General features: G+C 37.1%; 1 protein-coding gene across 1 annotated transcript in view; it reads left to right on the forward strand.

Annotated features, from left to right (window-relative positions):
- Nucleotides 1-23,811, forward strand: part of LOC126175726 (A disintegrin and metalloproteinase with thrombospondin motifs adt-1-like) — a 184,225-nt gene that overhangs the window by 122,503 nt on the left and 37,911 nt on the right. The window contains exon 13 of the mRNA XM_049922664.1: nt 219-330. Coding sequence (XP_049778621.1) covers nt 219-330 — 112 coding nt within the window. The remainder of the gene's footprint in view (nt 1-218; nt 331-23,811) is intronic.

Below are 23,811 nucleotides of genomic sequence, written 5' to 3' on the forward strand. Positions count from 1 at the left end.
CACTGTCAATGGTGAAGGCAGTAGTAAGTCACACATAAAAATCCTAAGACTGACTTGGGATCAAAGCCAAGACCTTTGAATTTGTAGTATGACACTTTACCACTCAGGCACACCTTGCTGCAACCTATTTGCATGTAAAACAATGAACTTAATTTGTCTAAATAAACATCTGTTTTTTTAGAAACATTATTAACATATGTTAATTGTTTTTCTTTTAGAGTTGTGGCAGACTCAAAACACCATTTGAATATGCAACAACTGTATGCAGCAAATACAAAGAAAGAGTTGCCCGTCTTTCAGGCCTTGGAATGCAAATATCAGCAACAGCACGTAAGTTGGCTTAGAGGTAACAGATGTAAACTGCAGAAATATCTGGAAACCTTAGTGGTCTGACATTCATTGTTTATTACTCTGTCATTCAGCAGCTGGAAAGTTACGAATATGTTATCTTGATACAAAAGCATTACAAACTGACTGTGGTTCGCTCAAAATAAGTATATAAGTTGGATATAAGTATCTGATGTTTGTGGGTAATTTGTGGAAACTAATTGATAAACTTTCAACAACTGTAAATATATACACATCAAAAAATGTTTTGCATCACCCCGGTTCCAAGAACTCCTAAAAGTAGATGTTGACTGTGGATATTGTATCACAGACACAGTTCCTTTGACTGTTCAGAGATGTCGCTAAACCCGGCCAAAGATGTAAACAACCATGCATTAGCAGTGCCTATTAGACGGAGGGGTCCAACAGCCGATCAGTTCCAGTCATTCCACCAGGAAGGAGGTACATGACTCGTGTTGTCTGTAGTTCAACCACGCCTAGATGGTCAATATCACAGTTCGATAGTGTCCGCATTGTTATTTTGTGCCAAGAAGAGATCTCAACAAGGGAAGTGTCCAGGCATCTTGGAGTGAACCAAAGTGATGTTGTTTGGACATGGAGATACAGAGAAACAGGAACTGTTGATGAAATGCCTCACTCAGGCCGACACCATACACCACAGTACAGATAGGCCCAGCAACATACCAAATAGACCGCTCATGATTGGCATCACATTCTCTTCACTAATGAATGTTGACATGCCTTCAACCTGACAATTGTCGGAGATGTGTTTGGAGGCAACCCGGTCAGGCTGAATGCCTTAGACACACTGTCCAGTGAGCGCAGCAAGGTGGAGGTTCCCTGATGTTTTGGGGTGGCACTATTTGGGGCTGACGTAAGCTACTGGTGGTCATGGAAGGCGCGGTAATGACTGTACAATACATGAATGCCATCCTCCGACCAACAGTGCAACCATTTCGGCAGCGTACTGGTGAGGCATTCGTCTTCATGGATGACAATTCATGCCCCTATCATGCACATCTTATGAATGACTTCCTTCAGAATAATGACATCGCTTGACTAGAGTGGCCAGCATGTTCTCTAGACATGAACCCTATTGAACATGCCTGGGATACATTGAAAAGGCTTTTTATGGAAAACGTGACCCACCAACCACTCTGAAGGATCTATACGGAATCACAATTCAGGAGTGGGACAAACTGGACCAACAGTGCCTTGATGAACTTGTGGATAGTATGCCACGACGAATACAGGCATGCATCAATGCAAGAGCAAGTGCAACTGTGTATTAGAGGTACCGGTGTGTACACCAATCTGGATTACCACCTCTGAAGGTCTTGCTGTATGGTGGTACAACATGCAATATGAGGTTTAAAGGGAGGAAATGATATTTATGTTGATGCCTATTCCAATTTTCAGTACAGGTTCAGGAATTCTCGGAACTGAGGTGATGCAAAACTTTTTTTTAATGTGTGTATGTGTCTCTCAAACTCAACAAATTTTTGTTCAGTGTCAGGAACCAAGAAACCTGGGCCATAGCAAGGAATGCTCATCTTATTTAATGAGCACAGAATAAGAATTATAGAGTAAAATGTCTGCCTCAAGGAACCACCCAGCCACACAGATTCCTCAAGGAGGCTATTAGCAGTTGAAGGATTCCCAACTTACAGAAAAGATAAAGAGGAAATATAATAGCCACACCAGCATAGCCCATTCGGCAGAAAAGATGAAGCATCTGTTGTACTCAGTATTAAATAAAGGAAACAATACTAACTTATCTGCTAATCAATCTTTAGTGCCCATTTCATCACACTTGCTGTTCTTTGAAAATTTCCGGACTACTACATCACACAACAACTATAGCATGGTTAAGAATAAGCAATAGAACTTCTTGGCATCAGATTAGTTTTGCCATTTAAATAATGCCATAGGTTTATCTCAGTCTTTGATCTCTCATTAAGTTTTGCCATTCCTGCTGATAGTGCTCACTGATAAACTGTATATGATTTGAATTCCTGTGAACATTCCTCCATTTAGACACCTTCCAGACAGAAACATCCTGCAAAAAAAGCCACATATATTTGCCTGGTAAGTACGGATATCCACAGAAATTTATTCGGGGGGAGGGGGCAAGACACTAAAATTATGAGGTTTTATAAAAAATGAGATGGTCAGTTTCACAGTTTCAAGATATGCCATGCCACAAGACTAGATTTCATGGATGACATAAACCCTAGAGAACTGCCTGTCACCCAATCACTTCTAGGGGCGTGTGTGAATTCTACAATGAATAAAAAATCTGTACTACAATCAATGAGAACTGAGGGACAAGTGCAGGGCCCTCTCTATAGCCAGTTACCTGAGACAGAAAGTTGTATCACTACACAGGAATGGATTTATCATTTTATGCAAGAGGAGTGTAGGAAGTGTACTTTTAGGAGAGAGGAGTGAAGCAGACAGAGCACACTGTGCACCACTATACCTGTGCTTTGTATTTCTATGGGTACAGCAGTTGAAATCAGATGGTTCAGTGGTGTCTGACAACAAAGAAACTACATTAGTTATGCTACATTCTATGTTGACAGTCTTCACCATGACAGCACGCAGAAATGTCAATGATAATATGAAACAATTTCAAATAATTACTGCCATAGTCATAAAGATAGACGTGCTAAGTGTAAAGACTTCATACAGCCTGACTACATGCAGAATTCAACAACCAGAAGTAGCCTAAATAGGTACCAGAACTTATGAAAATTAGTCGATGTCAGTTAGCACCACTAATACATAATACATGAGCAATATATTCATTGACACTGGTGCTTGTAGAACAATGAAAAATCATGCATCCAGAAAAGCTGACAATGATTCACATCTACAGAATCATTTGGATCAGCAGTTTCAATCCACATTCGCACACAACTAGAAAAAAGATAGTATTAAGTAGAAACATTGCTATGTTGACTCAGCCTAACTGCCAAAATTTCACTTTCAGTTTGATATGCTGATTGCAGCCTGGTCCATCATCCATTAAGAGGAAACATGTTTTTGGTCATTCTGTATCCAGAAATACCAAAGAATTTCCATTGCTCTCATGTTAGAACAGGTGTGGCTTGTTGTTCCCATGCTAGGAAAGGCTGCAACATTTATCGATCAGAATTAACTTCAACCTCGGGCTATGCAACAGATCAGTCTGTCACCACAATGAAGATTTCAGAAGGGCCAGGTGGAGCAATACCACACTCTAGCCAAACATATATGTATACATACTGCATATTCTTTCTGTTTCATGCAAAACTACTACATAACATGAAAAGCTAACTCCAAGATAAAATCTATAGGTAGCTTATTTATCTCCCAACATCACATTTCCCGACAGTTTACCACAGCAAATCATACAAACATACATGTTTTGGACAGAAATTTAATGTGGTGTATGTTACCTGCACTGAATGCTTAAAGTTCTTGGTGTTTTCATTTCTAAACTTCAAATGTTTAGTGTTTTGTGTGCTCAAACTGCGGTGTTTATGAGTTCACATGACAAAACAGTGATGTTTCCACGTCACAGATCTTGCACTGTGACTGGCTGACATGAGCAACTGGAACAACCACCATGGTAATTTACACACAATATTTGTCATCAGCTCACTCACATATGACCACAATCTCTGGCTGCCGAGGCCACACTGCGAAAAGTAGCGAACAATGGGAGAAGCAGTGTGTGGTGGGAGTAAGGAGGAGGCTGGGGCAAGAAGTGGGAGGGATAGCAGTGTAGGGGTGGGGGACAGTAGCTGCTTGTGGGAGCATACAGAGACAAGATGGGGAGAGGGTAGGGCAGCTAGGTATAATCAGGAGGTTAGATGAAGGGAGGGGCGGAGGTGGGGGCAGCGGGAAAGGAGAGAAGTAAAAAGACTGTGAGTATGCTGGTGGAATAGATGGCTGTGTAGTGTTGGAATGGAATGGGAACAGGGAAGGGGATAGATAGATAAAGGACCTCTCTCCCACCTGCCCTCTGTCTAACCTTCCAACTGCAACTAGCTGCTATATCCTCACCCCACCTCATCCCTGATTGTTTCTACAAGCAGAACTTTACTATCCCTCAATCCTACCCTGCTATCTCCCCCCTCCCCATCCCAGCCTCCTCCTCACCCACACCACACAGAATGCTTCTCCCTTCATACGCTGAGGCTCACTGACTGGCCTCGACAGTCAGAGATGTTGAGATGTGTGTGTGTGTGTGGAAGTTTACCTGTTTGACAGTCTTTTTGTTTGTACCTATATGCAACTCAGCGTCTCCGCTATATGATGAGTAGCCTTTTCATAATATTGTCATTATTCCATTGTGGATTTTCCACTGTTTCATCTTAAGTGCACACACCACAGCTGTGTTGTACATTACTCTGTTAAAATTGCATGTATACCTTCCTGGATTTACACAGTTTTTGTTCTTGATTCATGTATACATCAGGTCTGGGCATACCAAGTTCCTTCACTAATGCATGTCCCAAAATTTTACCTGATAAATTGCACACTGAATTCATATTGTCTTGTTTTCTACCTCAGGGTATGCTGCTGTTATTCGCAAGAACATAAAACTCACTAAACCCATGCATAATACTCTCAGAAGAAGAAACTTCCTAATAACGTACGCTACCAACAGTCAGCACGCAAAGAAACTGAAGTAACAGGACGTATTTCCCTCACGGGGTATATTTCATGTGCTATTTCCTCTAATCCTTCGTGAAACTCTCACTTAGTGGCTATACTTATGTTATCATACTCTAATGCATTCTAGCAAGACATTTACAAACTTATTCCAACAATGGATACAACTGCCAATGGCAGAAACAAACAGACTGTCTAAAACGCTATCAAAAGACTAACACTAAATGACCATTAATGACACAATTAAGTATAACATAGATATACAAAGATGTGGATTCAATAATAAAGTTTTGACAACTCTGTTCATTCCCTTTTGATGAAAGCAGTGGAATGTGAAAATTATGTGCAGGTTGGTACGACACCCTTAGGCCGAAACACCAGAGCCCTCTAATGCCCATAAGAGCTGCACTCCAAACATGTCACGCCCTCAGACCACTGCTTCATAGAGCTAAACAGCATTTCAAAGTGCAGCCTTAAGAATAGCTACTACCTGTTCCAAAAACATCACTTGATATCAGACATTAAAAGTTCCTAAAACATTGACCACCATTAATGAAATATGTATGGGAAACATGCAAAATGCATTCTGATAGTTTAAATTTTGTAATACGATATTGAGAATTTTTTTAAACACATATTTTGGGACGGCTCCATCTCAGAGCCTTCAATTACGAGTTGCATCCATTTTAGAAATCAATATGTGAACCCATCACCACCATATCTGGAACAGTACATTAATTAGACATCAGCAGGCACATTCATCTGGTTTGATGCTGGATGCATACTCATACCATGGCTTTACATCCAACTTGCTCCATACACATTGTAGTAAGGACCTAAGCCTGGCTGCTTTGTAACACTTCATAAACCATTTATGCAAATGAACAGTATTTTGTTGTTGCAGCTTTCCAAATGTTTTGTTCATGCCTGCTACAACCTTTTGGAGACTGTTTTTAGATTCGACTAACACTGATATATTGTCTGCAAATCTAAGTATTTTTATGTTATCTCTATGTACAGTTATTTCTTCAACATATGTATTATTACACTTATTTATTGCTTCCTCAGTGTATTGTGTTGAAGAGTAATGGAGACAGGCTGCGTCCCTGCCGAGGACCTTTATTTACTCTTGCAAATTCTGCATAACTGTCTATAGTGAACATGCACTGATGTGTAGAGCACAGACACACGTAACAGGAAAAAGTATTCGTACAAGCTTTCGAGCTCTTGTTCTTTTTCTAGCAAAAGCACATACAGAACCACAGAGAGGCGCACTTCCCTGGTGACAGGAGAGTGCATTTGGGGGTCTGTGTGTACTTTTGCTAGTGAAAGAGCAAGAGCTCTTGTGCATGCTGTTTCTGTGCTCCACGCACTGATCTGCTATAGGTGAGTGGTTGCCTTTCTGTTATTTTACATACTGCTCCAGTCAGGAATGTCTATTATTTTTGCATCACTGTCTTTTGTTTTGACAACTACCATCTTATTCCTATAAAGCTGATGGGTTATTTTATGTCTAGGCGATCCAACTTAATGTGCATCAAAATTTGCATCATTTTAGACCAATCTATATTGTAGAAAGCCTTTTCTAAATCAATGATGGCCACAAATAGTGGTTTATTAATTATCAGCATTTTTTCATAGTACTCTTAAGCTAATTATTGTTCTATAGTTCTTCCATCTTTCGTAAATCCAAATTTATGTTCAGAGAGGTTTCAGTTAATTTTGTCTCATGTTCTGTTGCTAATCTTGGAGTAATGGGTTAGCAAGCTTAGTGCACAATAGTCTTCACACTTGTCTGCTGTGGTTTTCTTCAGTTCTGGAAAAGCACTGATCTTTAGAAATCTCCAGGGATTTCTCCTTTTTCATATATCTCACTGATGAGCTTATACAGTAAACTTTTTGTTTTGTCATCTGATGCTTGAAGCATTTCTACACTTATTGAATCATAACTAGGAATCTCTTTTGGCTTTATTCTGTAACTGTTTTATCGATTCTTCTCTTACTATTTGTGTTCCACATTCATTCTGTAATAGATCTGTTGCCTTTCCTATTAATGTATCCTTCATGCTATGCCCATCATATAACTTCTCTATGTATTCTTCTGGTGTTTTTCTAAGTCATTATGTCTGTGATATATACTCCACCTTTGTTTTTGAACATGGCTCCCTGTGCGTGTCACTTTCCAAATTGTGCCTTGACTAGGTGGTATGCTGTTTCTACATTTCCCCTTTTTATAATTTCTTCAGTTTCAGTAAACTGTTTCTCAATCCAAACTTTTTTAGCTTTTTTTTATTCTCTGTTTACTAAATTTTGAGTCTGTTATACACGATTATCCAAAATAATCTAGATACTTTCAAATGACTGTAAAAAATGTTTGCATTGAGGTAAGACATTATACGATTACATGCATAAGAACAGCAACTCGAGATCAATGGAGATTGCATTTCGCTTGATTAAGTTGTGCAAGTGTGAGCCCACAATTGTATATCACAACAGAATTCTTTCCATGATTTTTTTTCCATTTGTAATGGCTTGGAACAGCTGAATCCAGTATGGTTTCATTTGCAGGCATTTTCTCAGTATTCTCCAAAAACTTGGCTTTGGAATTCCTAGGTGATGAATGCCATTAGACATTGACTTTTGTGGGATTCTGAGGAATGTTATCTTGATCCATTCAACCAGATCCTTAGATGTTGACTGCAGCTCTCTGATTTTAATTTACAAAAACTTCCTATTTTCTTAAACTTCTATTCCCACGAGTTAACAGATTGTCTGATAGGTGGAGCCTTGTTAAATGAGGTCCAGGATTTCCGACACACTGCAGTGACAGACTCGCTCTTGCATAACTACATTGTGTGACATGCTGAAATGCCCCCATCATTGACCTAACAGCCATGTTGATGGAAGTCACTCTAAAGAAAAAACTTCTTGAGTTGCTGTTTCCATACACATAACCATACAAACATTTTTACAATCACTTGAATGTGTCTAGATCATTTTGAATAACCCTGCAATTTGCCTTACTTTCATTGTCCTTGGAATTTTTTAATTTCCTTCTTTCCTCAGTTAGCTTAATTACTGCACTGTCTACCCATGGTTTCTTGCTGGTGTTGGCACTGGACATTAGTTGTTCCTTTGCAGTACATGTAATTGCAGTTTTCAGGTTTTTCCACTTTCCATTTTCTACGCTGGCTACCTCTTTCAATTCAAACTTCATTGTACAGAATTCTGAAGTACTATCCTAGAGCTTGCATTCATTTTTTTATAATGAAACTTACTCTAGACGTGGGTTTCTCATTTTCTTTAGGTACAGGTTAGCTCACATGCAGACAAGATTATTGTCACTGCAAAAATCAGCACCAGGATACATCTTACACTGTTTGATTTGGTATCCATATCTTTATCTTAAAACAATGTAATATTTTCATATCTGCCTGAATTCCCGGGCACAACCCACAGTGTCTTGAGTTTTTAACTAGTTTTTTGAGCTTTATGAAGTATGTAAGACAAACAGTGACACTACACTGGCAGAAATGTAAAGTGTTACACTATGAACACCGCGTTATAAAATTGATAGTCCAGTATTTCCAAGTCTGTAAGATATGTTCATTGTAATTTTATCCTTATGTGTGCTTATTTTCAGTATCTTTAATACAAAAAAAGTCGTTTTTACATATGAAGAATAATGTGAGTATACGACGGCTCCTGGATGTGTGTAGTCTTACTGCAGTTTTTCTGGTGGAGAGTACAACACAGCCTTCTCGGAAGATATGCATGTGCAGTTTACAGCCATCTTTTGGACTCTGAGATACAAAGGGTAGCATTACACCATGAGTATATTGTAGGATTGTTTAGTTCGTTCTGATGAATAGACAGATGAGCATGTCTGAAATCTGGATGGAAGTTACTGGCAGTGTGTCACTATGAACTGTTGGGAACTGATTACTGGAAACTGACTCAGATTTTGAGCTGCCGTGTATTTTTTACCACTGACACCATAGCACAGACAACAGAGATCTGCATGTTGTAGAGCCAGGGTCAAATGGTACACTGAGTGGCATTTCATGGAACTCACCGTGTGTCTCACATCTGTTCGTGGTGGTCTGATTGATGATCTGGTGAAAGGTCAAAGGAAGCAGTGACTCTTGAGACTGTACCTCTCCAACTTGTGGAATTAAAACATGGGGAGCTATTGCATATGATAACAGGACTAATTTGGCAATTGTTGGAGGGAGACTAAAAGCTCACTGATATGTGGCACGAATGGTAAAACATGTAGTCATACCGTTTTTAACCATGGCACCAGGTGGCATAATCCATCATGTTAATGTAAGGCCCTATACTGCAGTTTACACCACAAACACATTAAGGAATGTACAGATTCTTGATTGGCCTGACAGGTCTCCTGATTTGTCACCCATATAGCATGTCTGGAGTAAGATGGTAAGATATATATTTGCATACCAGCCTCTAGCTAGCAATCGTCATCAACTATGTGTGTTTCAGGCATGACAAGGAATCCCTCAAGATAAAAGTCAGAGGCTGTTTGCTTTCACAGCACAATAAATACAGAGTCGTTATTAGTGCCCATGGAGTCACACCTCACACTGATGAAGACAATGGATATCTGTTCAGAATAGAATGAATGTTTAATCATTTAATACTCATTATGTGATGAACCTATCCACAGAGTTTGATAAATATACGATTGATGCTTCACGATGTAACATTTTCCATTTCCGTAAGTGTATTTGCGTACAGGTGATGGTTGCACTACAACACGGTGACACATGCAAATGCTTTGTGTAATCAAGACTGAAAGCATCAACAGGTTGAGAATCACACTCATTGCTACAAATTATGTATCAGTTCTAAATAATAGCTACTACAGAGCTAATGGACATGGTACTGTTTGACTGTCAACCTTGGCAGTGGCGAGACACAATAGAGAGCCAAAGTTTTCCAAATTCAGCAAACTAAGGACCCAAACAAGTAGAAAGAGTTTACAAATCATGGACATATCATCAGCGCAATTTACAAAGAAATGCAAATGAATTGTAGAATGAAGACTGTTATCCAACAATCAGAGGAAAGTGTGCAGCACTTAGAGCAGTTCAAGTTTACAAAAACCAATAAGAAACTTTCAGCCTTTTGGGTATTAGAGATGAAATTCTGTCAAATAATTACAAAGTACAAGTTGAGATGGTGACAATAGATCTCAAACTCCAAAGATTTTTCCACAAAATCTTTTTTATGGGAGATAACCACAAGAGATTGAGGCAAAATGGAAAGTGCTGTTTTATTGCTATAGAGAAGACCAATAATCCAGATCAACCAATAAGCACAGCCCAGACAATAGCAAAGTATTTTACTGGTATAACACATCCATAAGCTAGATCTAGTATTCCACCATTATAGACTGACTTTTGTGAGGGGCCATTGGGACTTCCATACTATCCACTCTGTAAGCTCCATCTGTCTTCCCCCCATACCGAGCGAGGTGGCGCAGTGGTTAGACACTGGACTCGCATTCGGGAGGACGACGGTTCAATCCTGCATCCGGCCATCCTGATTTAGGTTTTCCGTGATTTCCCTAAATCACTCCAGGCAAATGCCGGGATGGTTCCTCTGAAAGGGCACGGCCGACTTCCTTCCCCATCCTTCCCTAATTCGATGAGACCGATGACCACGCTGTCTGGTCTCCTTCCCCAAACAACCAACCAACCATCTTCCCCCCCCCCCCCCCCATATGAGGGCTACATTTAATATTGTTGGTCTAATCTTACACTACATGGACATAGTCAAATCCACAACAGCAGAGGCTCACGCCTCTTTTGCCCGATGGAAAGCCCCACCCTCCCAGTATATTACTAAGTATAATCAACTACAAGTGTGTGTCTGTGGTTTTTAAAGAATAACCATTACATAATATATATTGCACTCCCTGTTTTTCTTGTAAAACAAATTACACATTTACATTTTAAAAAATGTTGCCTTATATCTCCAAAAAACAATGTTTGGTAGCCCATTTGCTAAAGCATTAATAGTTTCAAAACACAGTTCATTAACAAGTGCATATTATTTGGTTTAATTAACCAGTATTACAATCTTTTTCATAGTCAGCTCCAGTTTTTGCACTTACTGAATATCTGTTTTAAGTTACTGTGTACAGCTTTTAAATGCACAACAACTTACAATTGAAACTGCAACACACAGATAGCAAAGTAAAATTTGAAAACAAACTGAAAAAGTTTCTCCTTGACAACTTCTTCTATTGCTTACAAGAATTTCTATCACAGTAATGTGTAAAAGGTGGTGGTTAGGAATTACTAACTCACTTCTGTATATTAGAAACAAGCTTATAAATGTTCAGCGTGTAACCACATTAACAGATTAATTTTCAATGTGACTGTAAAATGACTTGTTCCATGTCATTATGCTTTATTGCGCAAAATGATCCAGGGAACATGTAACTAAGTGAACTATCTGCTATTACTTTAGAAGATAAATTGGGATTTATCCACAAACAGAATCTGTATTTCTTTAGCCAAATCCACTTAGTAGTTTGAAAGTTCCAATTATTTATGCCTCAAAACCCCATGTTTTATCATTGCCAGAGCACGTTTATGGGCAGGTCTATTGTGCCCATTCATTCTCTTGAAATCCAGGATTATTCTCATTTACTTTTTCATACAAATGGTCCAGAAACTATGCACAGTATTTGGCAGGTATTGTTTTACTATTTGCAAGATAAATAATGAAAAATAGTTTTGTATCCCAGAAAACACATGCTATAACCTTTCCAGCAGATGAATTCACATTTGCCTTTGTTCAAGCAGGACTATCAGATCCATTTGCAATTTTAAAAGCTGTTTCAGTTTCTCTGTGAAATGGTAGATCCAAAGTAAGGAACTGGTGCACACAGTTGAATTAAAAAATAGTTCAAACAATTCATTTTTGCAATTATTTTTGGTCAGCTAACAATAAATGTGGAATTTCTTGAAGCTAAAAGGATTACACTCTTTCCCTTTATATGTATAAAGCTCCATCTATTTCATATATTTTTAATTGTTGATCATCCCATGCACTTTCTCAATGTTTTCATCTGTTCTTGCAGTTTGGTACACTTTTAACTGTTGAAAATGAAGCAGCCAACTCCTTATAAACCTACATGACTTGCATGATGGTACAGTGTCCCAAATTACCCACCTGAGAGAAACTCACACAGTGTTGTTATGGTTTTCAGTCTGAAGACTGGTTTGATGCAGCTGTACCCAGTTCTGGACAATCTCAGTAATTGAAAACAGCCAGTTATCTTAACAGTGTTCAGTTTGCTCTGCTGAGCATCCACTCCAACAGCCTCCCTTCGGGGGCTGCTCTGTCAGAAGGTAGGACCAGTCACTTGAATGCAAGTCACTGACCACTTCCCATTGAACATCTGTATGGGCATGACAGCTGAAAGTAAGGGTTGTTGTGGAGAATGGGTCCATTGCAGTGCAGAAGTGTGTGCTACTACCAGAACCAACCAGAATTAAGAATGTACAACTCTCCTGATACAATGAAGCTTTCAACAACGTGACCCCTGGGGCAGATTCACACACATGCCCATACCACATTAAGTGCATGAAAATCTCCTACAATTAGGAATGGTTCATTGTGTGGTAGATAAACATCATCATTGTAATTGTGTTCAGTCTGAAAACTGGTTTGATGCAGCTCTTTATTCCAATCTATCCTGTGCAAACCTTTTCAGCTCTGCACCTCCTCATTAGTTATCTACCCATCTAATCTTCAGTATTCTTGTGTAGCACCACATTTCCAACCTTCTATTCTCTTCTTGTCTAAACTGTTTATCATCCATGTTTTGCTTCCATACATGGCTACACTCCATACAAATACTTTCAGAAAAGACTTCCTAATACCTAAATCAATACTCAATGTTAACAAATTTCTCTGTTTCACAAACGCTTTCTTGCCATTGCCAGTCGACATTTTATACTCTCTCTGCTTTGACCATCATCAGTTATTTTGCTGCCCAAACAGCAAAACTCATATACTACTTTAAATGTCTCATTCCTAATCTAATTACCCCATTATCACCTGATTTTATTAGACTACATTCCACTACCTTTGTTTTGCTTTTGTTGATGTTCATCTTATATTCACCTATAAAGACACTGTCTGTTCCATTCAACTGCTCCCCCAAGTCCTTTGCTGTCTGACTGAATAACAATGTCATCAGCAACCTCAATAAAATAAGCATAAATGCAGTAAATACATTTAACACAAAACTGAACTATTTGGTAGTTTTTTGTCTGCAAACAAGATTGAAAGCATTGTATTCTCACATGTGCACAGATTTATGGGATCCTAAAAGCATTGGGTATTACCCAGAATACGAATGAAAGAGGGGTAAAAATATGTAGTGTTCCTTCCCCAGCATTTTTCTTAGTTTATGTACGACATATGTACATCCTATGTAATGAAATATGAATCTGAGACTTGTGTACTGACTGCACACTTATACTTGTCCCCTGTGCGATTGGTGCAGTCAGCTCACTGCATGGCGCTCTGGAATGTTAATGGTCGCTATCAACAGTAGCTATGTAAGAGTATTGTGCACCATAACAACAAGCAGCTATTGACAATATACTGTTGATTTGTGTGCAGTGTTGTGCATAGTGACTGCTAATACTATTTACAAAAGTGAGCAAAGAGGCTGTACCTGGTCCTGGTAACGACTTGCCATCAACTTCTGTGTCACTTCTGTGATCAATATTATATTACATGGGTTTTCTAAAAATTAACTTTGTTGTATAACTTTTACAAAAGAAAACAGGGGTAGTAAATTTGGTGCAAACATAGTTGTCAGGCTATGTTATTGATCAGTCTTTTTTACCAAAATCTTTATTTTGGATTCACATTTGCTATGCTCTAAACAACTTTCTAAAAATACTGCCTACAGCAGTTCACACAATTTTTTGAGGCTGCAAAAAAGCATACACAGGAAATATTAAATTTTGTCAAAGATTCCTTCTGTGCATGACACATTTTACCACACTCCCTGCTTTCCACATCACAGTTATAACACAATTTGTAGCAATAGCATATAAAAACTATCAGTAAACTAGTTTCTTTGCATATGCTTCTGCATGAACATGATCTAAAAGACCCTACCTGCTGAAACCCTGGTCAACTAAATTCTTAGGCCCAAACAGTATTAGGAAAAAAAGCCCTAGAACTAGATAAATATATCATTAAAGGACTATTGCTGCAGTAGTGCTTAAAATGTCAATAATGGGCAAAAAGTAAACTTATAATTAGATTGAAAAATACCACTGAAGTTTTTAAAGTACAATATTATAATCTACATCAAGAATTCATACACTTTTTTGTCAGCAACCCCTGTCATACAGGTTCATCTCTTTGTGGCTCCCACTCACTGCTATAAATGTAATTAGTACTCATAGATTGTACACACCACTGACATACTAGTTTCTAGGCGTATTATTCTGCACGATTACTTATTTAACAACAATCTTCACTGAAAACTTAATCAAGTAAATTCTTTTGAAATAATAACATTTGGGAAAAAACCTGAGCTAGATAAATATATCATCAAAGTATGATTAAAATAGTTCATTAAAACATCAAGATTAAAGTGAACACAAAGATATGGGAGTACACTATTGTATCATACAGTTTGGAGTATAACAAAGGAAGGCTGGAAAAATATAAATTACCTTTGATGCACTGGATGTGACTGAATATTCTGACACAATTGCTCAAAGCATGGCTTAATGCTCGTCACTGCTTGTTTCAAGGCACTTTTAGTGTCCTGATGATTTTGGTTTAGTTACCACATTTGTTGAAAATGGCGATTCACAAAAATGGTGGAAGAGCTATCCAGTCTTAAATTTAAAATTATTGGAAGTTCTGCCTTAATATTTTTTCTTGAAAATTCAAGTTTTTGGTTTGAGTCAAAGTTCTGGAAATTCTTCCCATGATTTCAGCAAGAATGTTTCACACATTCCACTGTTACTGCAAAACAATTCTGCATCCAATCCTAAGAGATTACTGTTTAGTTATGGTGGAAAATATTTATTAAAATTATTTTTTGAGTATACCAAAAACTCAATTATGATGTGCTTAATCACATCACAATCAAATCACAGCAATGAAATCATCACTATACAAAAACATTTCAAAATTATTTTCCATGTACTTCTTCAAATGTTTAATTCTTCATAAAAGCTTGAATTTTATGTTTCTGTGCAAAAAAAATTTTTGTACTCCATGGAGAAACACATTTAGCTTCAGGTTCTCAAATACATGCACCAGATAGCATAATCTGAACAGCCAATTTGAAATGTGGAAGAAATTGATATTTGTTGAATTATTTTCACAATCAGAATTTTAGTAACTCATTACATATATACATAACAAAAGATAATATACAAAACATACAAAAGATAATATAAGTAATACAATTGAGGTGCATTTAATGTGTCAGAGAAATCTAAAATTAATCTTAATTTACAACCATCAAACAACAAGTTTATTATATTATGTTTATCACTATTTAAAAATTCTGTGATTGAATAACAACATTTTTGCACAAGGAAGGTAACTTTTCTTTCAGTAAACCTAGGTCAACACTGTGACGGTTTTTCAGTTTTAATATGTTATAAATTTTCATAGCCATGCACTGAGAAGTCTGAGAGTACAGTTTTAATCTATAAGATGGTAACATGAAGCTATCTGTTTCTTGTATTGTAAATATGATGAAAATGATTTTCTATAAATAATTGTGGATTGTTGCACATAAACCTTTGATAAATATAAATACATGGAATAGTAAAATATTTGCAGATATTTCTTATAGTAGGTTTTTTTCCCCACTAATAGCATTCTCCCCAAGGATTACTCCATACTCCATTACAACAGATTCAAAGTAGCTATGATAAACTACTTTTCTAGCTTTTGAATGAAAACAGTCTCTGTTGCTAAATTGTTTTTATTAATAACAATTATGCATTTCACCATTGTAAGGCATCATCAGATTATCTGGACACAACAGAAGAAAAATTAATATGACAAAATGGTAAATAAAAAGAAGCACGGTTCTAAGCTGGATAAATTCTCATAAAAAAGTAGTATGGTTAGCTCCATCCATCAATTGCTGCTGAATGGCATTAAATAAGAATAAGAAGCATCTGGATATAACACAATTATGTTATGTCTGAGTCTTTTCACCATTTAGCCCATACCCATAATACGACATAACTGGTCACACACTTCATATCTCTGTTCTTGTGCTGGCCAGACCTGCTTAGGCAGTCATTTCCTACTCTACATCCATGGCTCTGTGCTGTGTACACCATGCTGAGCCTGCATTAGTACACATAAGATTCCTAACTGGTTGAATATTTTATCTATTTAGATTCCCATTTCTTCTACCACCCACAATTAAACATGGTTAATTTTACTTTTCTATTTTTACTTCTTGTTTGGGTCCTTTGCATACCTGATATGACATTTGACAACTGGATGTTATATCCAGATGCTTCTTGTTCTTATTTAAAGCCCTTCAGAGGCAATTGGTGGATGAAGCTTACCCTACAACATTTTTATATGAGTTTATACATATATTGCTGCCCCTTGTATGCAAGGCTGCATAGCTTAGAAGCATACTTGATTCTATTTACTGTTCTGACATATTAATTTTTGTTCTGTTGTCTCCAGCTATTCTGATGATGCTTTACAAAGGTGAACTGCATAACTGTTTTTAATAAAAACTATTTTGCACCCAAGAATCTTTTCATTAAAAAATATGAATAACTGTTTCTGCATCAGACAGCCAAAATGGAGTGGAACCAACTTTTATAGCATCCATGTTCCTTAATTTCTCTAGCATCTGCATCATTTGTATAGGAGAATACTATCATTGCAAATGCAAGACTGTTTGGCATATTTGCGGGGTAGCTTATGTAAGAAGACCAGGATACATTTTTTCACGAAATATCCCCAGGAATTTGACAGAAACTGCTTCCATGAGATCCTGATTTTTATGGGTAATTTGGAAATCATTTGATTTTGATTGCTTGGTTTTAAACTGCGTAAGTTTGGGTCTTTGTCATGCTTAATTTTAAACCACTTAGATAAACTCAATTTTCTAAGCAATTTACGATATCAGTGACTCTTTGAGACGTTTGTCCTGTTGTCTCACTTTTAATGAGTACAGACGTGTTGTCTGCAAATAAAACTGATGTGATGTTGTGTAAAGAGATAAATCATTTATACAAAATAAAAACAGTATTGGGCTTAAAATGGAATCTTGTAAGACTCCCTCTGAAATGATTTTCTAGTCTGAGTCACAATTTCCTGTACTTCATATTGCAACTGTTTTTTGCTTCCTGTTTGTTAAGTATGACTCGAATCATTTCAAAGCACTACCACTTATTCCATACTTTTCTAATTTATGTAGCAGCACACAGTCAATAGCCTTCAAAAGATCATAAAAAATTGGTGTGATCTTTTTGATCTTGCCCAAAGTTATGTAAGCTGTCTCAGCGAATTTGTTGTTAGTATAAATTGTACACTTGTCTCTCTGGAACCCAAACTGATGTGATATGGTGATGGATTTTGCTATGAAATTTTGGATCTGGGTTGCAACAATTTTTTCAAATATTGTTGAGCTTTTCTTGAATAATGGCTTTACTATGGTTACTTTAGAGCAGCTAAGAAGCATCCTTCTTAAAGTGACTTAATTATTTCAGATATGAGTTATGATATTATATGAGAAACTCTTAATTATTGTAGAGGATATTTCACCATGTCCAGCCGAATTTTTATTTTTGAGGGATAATATTACTTTTTCTACATTTTTAGCTATATTATCATCAAAATTGGTTACAACTTTCATGTTATCCTGATTGAAACTGAAGGATTGGACATAATCTAGGCAATCACTTACATGATATCTGATTTTGATATATTTATAACTCACTGAAATATTCTGATTTTTTTGCAATATTTATTATGAATTTGTCATCTAACTTAATTTTGGAGATTGTGGACTGCTAGCTATGACACCAATTTCAGATTTTATGATTGACCATACTGACTTTTGATTTATTTGTATGGCTTGGAATATATTTTTGTCTCATTTCTTTTGCTTTCTTTGCCACCCTTCTAAATACAGATTTATGGCTTTTTAAATAGCTTGTAAAAGCTAAATTTATATTATTTTTCAGATCATTGTGTAACAGACTTTTTCTTGCACTTGACTCTTTTACACCACCAGTTATCTATCTTAGTTTTTTTAAGGCAGACTGAAGGGGAAATATTTGTCAAAACATGCAAAAAACTTTAAAGAAAACTCTCATAATTTTTAGAAATTGTGGTAAAATGATTCACTGGTCAGTTTACTTCTTCAAGTCAACAATAAAATGATATATCTAAAAAGAAAGATGATGAGACTTACCAAACAAAAGCGCTGGCAGGTCGATAGACACACAAACAAACACAAACATACACACAAAATTCAAGCTTTCGCAACAAACGGTTGCTTCGTCAGGAAAGAGGGAAGGAGAGGGAAAGACGAAAGGATGTGGGTTTTAAGGGAGAGGGTAAGGAGTCATTCCAATCCCGGGAGCAGAAAGACTTACCTTAGGGGGAAAAAAGGACAGGTATACACTTGCACACAAACACATATCCATCCTCATATACACAGACACAAGCAGACATTTGTAAAGTCTTTCCGCTCCCGGGATTGGAATGACTCCTTACCCTCTCCCTTAAAACCCACATCCTTTCGTCTTTCCCTCTCCTTCCCTCTTTCCCGACGAAGCAACCGTTTGTTGCGAAAGCTTGAATTTTGTGTGTATGTTTGTGTTTGTTTGTGTGTCTATCGACCTGCAAGTGCTTTTGTTTGGTAAGTCTCATCATCTTTCTTTTTAGATAAATTTTTTCCACGTGGAATGTTTCCCTCTATTATATTCATATCATTAATTTGAACCCAACAATAAAATGAGTTTTACTGAACCTTGATTTGATGCAAATTTTTCTAAAGCATGGTTCATTTATTTTTGGTAGCTCCAAAAACAATGCAGAATTGTCAGAAATACCAAAATCAATGCAGAATTTTTTTCTATTATCAAATGTATAATTTATCAGAATGTTATCTATACAGGTTTCAGTTCATTTACTCTCTTCTCAATTCTATGAAGTTTTGATTGAATCAGATCAATAAATTGTCCTGAATCAGTGGATTCATTTATTAACAATATTGTGAAAAGGGAAGTTGCTACTCATCATATATAAGACTTACTAAGTCACAGATAGTCACAACAAAAAGACTGTCACAAATATAGCTTTTGGCCAGTAAGGCCTTTGTCAAAATTAGATGACAAACACACACATACACACTCACGCAAATGCATGCATTTCCACTATATGGTGAGTAGCAACTTTCCTTTTCACGATATTGTTACATTCCATACTGCATTTTCCATTGTTGGATTCATTTATTATGTTTATATTAAAATCAGCAGCCATCATAATTGTAATCTGTTTTTCTTTTGTTAGTTTCTGCAAGAGATTTCTTAGTTTAAATATATATACTTTAATTACTTCTCTTTACCTCGTATTCTATACATCAAAATTATTGGAATATTTTGTCTCTAATTCTATACAGCAGCTTTCAAATATATCTTTATCATCCAGTAAATTAAAATAATGTCTTACCTTCAGAATGAGATTTTCACACTGCAGCGGAGTCTGCACTGATATGAAACTGCCTGGAAGATTAAAACTGTATAACACACCGAGACTCGAACTCAGAACCTCTGCTTTTCATGGGCAAGTACTCTACCAACTGAGCTATCCAAGCACAACTCACACCCTGTACTCACAGTTATACTTCTGTCACTATCTCATCACCTACCGTCCAAACATTACAGAACCTCTCCCACAAAACTTGCAAGACTCGCACTCCTGGAAGTTTGGAAGGTAGGTAACGAGATACTGGTGGTCATAAAGCTATTAGGACTGGGAATGAGTTCTGCTTAGGTAGCTCAATTGGTAGAGCACTTGCCCACAAATGGCAAAGGTCCTGAGTTTGAGTCTCAGTCTGGCACACAGTTTCATCTCTTACCTTAAACGCTAAAGTATTTTTAATAAGTATACAGGAAACCCACAGTTTTTATTACTTTTACAAAAATTACTCGCTACAACATAGTTCTCCAGTTTATGAAGGACTTTGATGGAGTCTTTTGTTAGCCAATGTTCATTTAGACAGAGGACAGATATACTTCTCCCTACTGAAGAAAAAATTAATGAAATATACACATGACCTGTCACAGGGGCTACTTAGTAATACCTTACGGTATATAGACGGTGACACAGAATAACAGGAATGTTTGAAATGAGTAGTGGCAGCCATAGGCAGGTGGCAGCACTGTGGGTTCATGACAATTAGCGAGTAAACAGTCCGCCATTTCAATAATCATGGATCAGTGGGACTGACTACAGTGTGCATTAGCCAAAAAAATGTTTTATAAAAATAATGATAGTTTGGTAGCGGCGCAGAGGTAGTTTTGACGTTTTTATAATTTAGGACATCATGATGCTGTTCTATCGAAACACATGATAAAATGCTGGATTAATAACTTTGAAGAGACTGGACCTGCCCTCAAGAAGAAACCAACAGGACGACCAAGAAGTGTGCGTTCTCCAGGGAACATTGATATTGTATGCGAGTCTGGCTTACGTAGCCCACAGTATACATTTCGTAAGCAAGAAGCAGTGGTTGGAATGTCCTGGGAGAGTGTTCGTGGAACTCTTCATCTTGATTTAAAATTTCGTCCATACAAACTACAGATGGTGCAACAATTGAAGGACAATGATTACCGGTTACGATTAGGATTCTGTCAACAAATGATAACAAAAATAAACAATGATGATGAATTTCTAAACAAGCTGTGGCTGTCAGATGAGGCACATTTTCATTTCAGAGGTTATATGAATAAACAGAACTACCATTTCTGGGGAAACACAAAACCTAATGACATTCATGAACGCCCTTGACATGCTAGTAAAGTGACAGTATGGTGTGGTGCTTCATCACACTGGATTATCAGACTATATTTTTTCCCAAATGAACAGTGAAACACAATAACTGTCAATGGTGATCGTTACATGGAGGTGTTTTCATTACACCTGCATTGAATAACTTTCCAAACGTTCAAGAAGCCTCGTTTCAACAGGCAGAGCGACATCACACACTGCACGGCAATCAATGGAATATGTGCGATAATTGTTTGGCAAATGTGTGATCTCATGGTTCGATAACATTCACTGGCCCCCTAGATCGCCAGATTTATCTGTTTGTGGTTTTTTCTTGTGGGGCTACCTCAAGAGCAAAGTCTACATGACTCAACCAAGAACCCTGGATAACTTAACACAGAGAATTCGGGATGCAATTCACAGTGTCCCAAGCTGACATGCAGTGGTCAATGAGGAATCTCAACAGCAGATTTCACTAATGTATTTGTACAGGACGACACCATCTAATGGACGTATTTTTAAAAAAATGTTAAATGCCATCAATGTTTCATAAATGGCATAGTTGTAAGATTTCAATTACTATGAATGCAATTTCTTTCCTTCATCACATTAGTTTTATTGGATTGTGGAATGTTCCCATTTTTCTGTGTCACCCTGTAGTTTATTAGAATCTAGAGAGCATGAGCCCAGGTAAATGATTTTTATTTATCATAAAATAAATCTTAATTAACAGTGATACATTGGCTGTACAATTCAGATCACATGAATGTAGGCAGCAAGAATGATCAGGTCTTTTGTATATTTTTAATTTTAATCAGTATAGTAGATAGATATCCACACTTGTTTATTTTAAAGGAAATTTATTGCACTTTTCCTTTTAAATAAAAAGAATTACGAAGTTTGTGCTTATTTATTCTACTCATGCTTATGCAAGAATTAATGATTTTATCAATTTTTTCACATCCACAGTTGGACTTCGGCAAGTTCCTACCAGTTATTCTCTTCCCTCCTCCAGCATTTGTACTGTGGATCTCTTGAATCTCAGAAGCACAGATGATGTCTATATACTTCTGACAGCAACATTACATTTTCTTCAGGACCCTCCATCACACATGCAACTCATGTCAACAACAACAAAAGTAGACAAGCAGACGAAAGCTTTCTTTACTGCTAGTGCTGAAGTGGAGTGAATGCAAACTCTGTTTGATGGTTTGCTGAAAACTGACAACCATTAGTGCAATGCGAGGGGACAACTGTGAATGCGAACTGCGCAAGACTGAATGCAGCTTGTGCACATGCGCGTAGTGTTTACACCAGGCAGAATAAAATTCTCTTGCTTGTCACATAATGTACACACTGTAACATATCTCACACAAACCTCCCAGGCTTACACAGCAAAAGAAACTAACCTCACGTCATATTAATTACAATGTAAAAGTAACTGTAAATGCAGCTGATGATGACAGCCAAAACACATTATGCTAATATAAGTAACCAGTGACTGTACTAGTATATATTCTAGCATAAAAATAAAATTCTCATCACTGTTGCATGTGTTCACATCATTGTAAAGGAGTTTTACTGAAGCCCATTTTACTGTGTGCCAGTGCAGTTTTGTGGTTATGTTTTCTCATTATATCTGTATTTTCATCAGCACAGCAGTTTTTGTTTTTGAATCTTGCCTTTTCCTCTTTCAAGGTCTTTAAGAACTTCAATGTCTTTTCAGCAACTTGATAATTTCATTTTTAGAGTTCACTGTGCTTATCAACTCTACGGTCTACCACAGTCATATACATGACACCGCAAAGAAAACTCATAAAATCCGAAGTTGCAATTCACACACAAAATGCCTTTTACATGGGTATTCCACATACCTCATGCACTAAACTACTACAGGTAAGGGCTCTTTCTTTCTTCTCTCTCTCCCTCTCTCTCTCTTTTTTGCAATCTGAGTGTCACTGAACTGATCTGTCAGCACCACAAACAATGGATGAAGTAATACTATTTTTCGTGAGCGAAGGTACGATACCTGCAGCTTTATCTATCTGCATATACCAGGTATAGCTGGGGGGTTCTGGTACTGCAAGATCTATCTATAGCTTCAGTATTATCTGTTGCCTTGGTCTTTGACAAATGTAACTCTTATCCATTGCTAAAATATTGTAGATTATTTTTGAATCTGAAACTATGCCCAGCTGGAATGGTTCCTACCTGCAAAGTAAATAATACATTGGTGTCTCCTTGCAGAAACTTCACTGAACTGTAAACCCATTTTCAGGAATTGCTTTAATAAGCTAAACCACAAACCTCTTAAATAAATCTTACTGTTTCCACTTCTATTGCCTCTATCAAATCCCCAATGAACATCTCCATTTCTCATCCTTTCATCACGGTGACATAAACAACAAAACTATTTTATACCCAGTTCCAATGTTATTGTGTCACAACAATGCCTTTATTTTATGAAAAACAGTGCACACATTATGGTCCTCGATAAACAACTTGCAAACAGACTAATTACAATTTCCTAGTGGCTTGGCTTTATGCAAAACAGTGCACATGTTTGGTCCCTGATAAACACCTAATTAAACAACAACTATACAGTGAGTAGAATGCTTAAAGGGACTGTATTTCACAAATAGTGTCGGAAGAGGAGTACTTGAAAGATAACATAAGTCACATGTAGTAATTCACATGCTGAGTCGCATGGATATAATGACCATGCAAGTA

This window comes from Schistocerca cancellata, chromosome 3, assembly GCF_023864275.1.
Source record: "Schistocerca cancellata isolate TAMUIC-IGC-003103 chromosome 3, iqSchCanc2.1, whole genome shotgun sequence".
NCBI classification, from domain to species: Eukaryota; Metazoa; Arthropoda; class Insecta; order Orthoptera; family Acrididae; genus Schistocerca; species Schistocerca cancellata.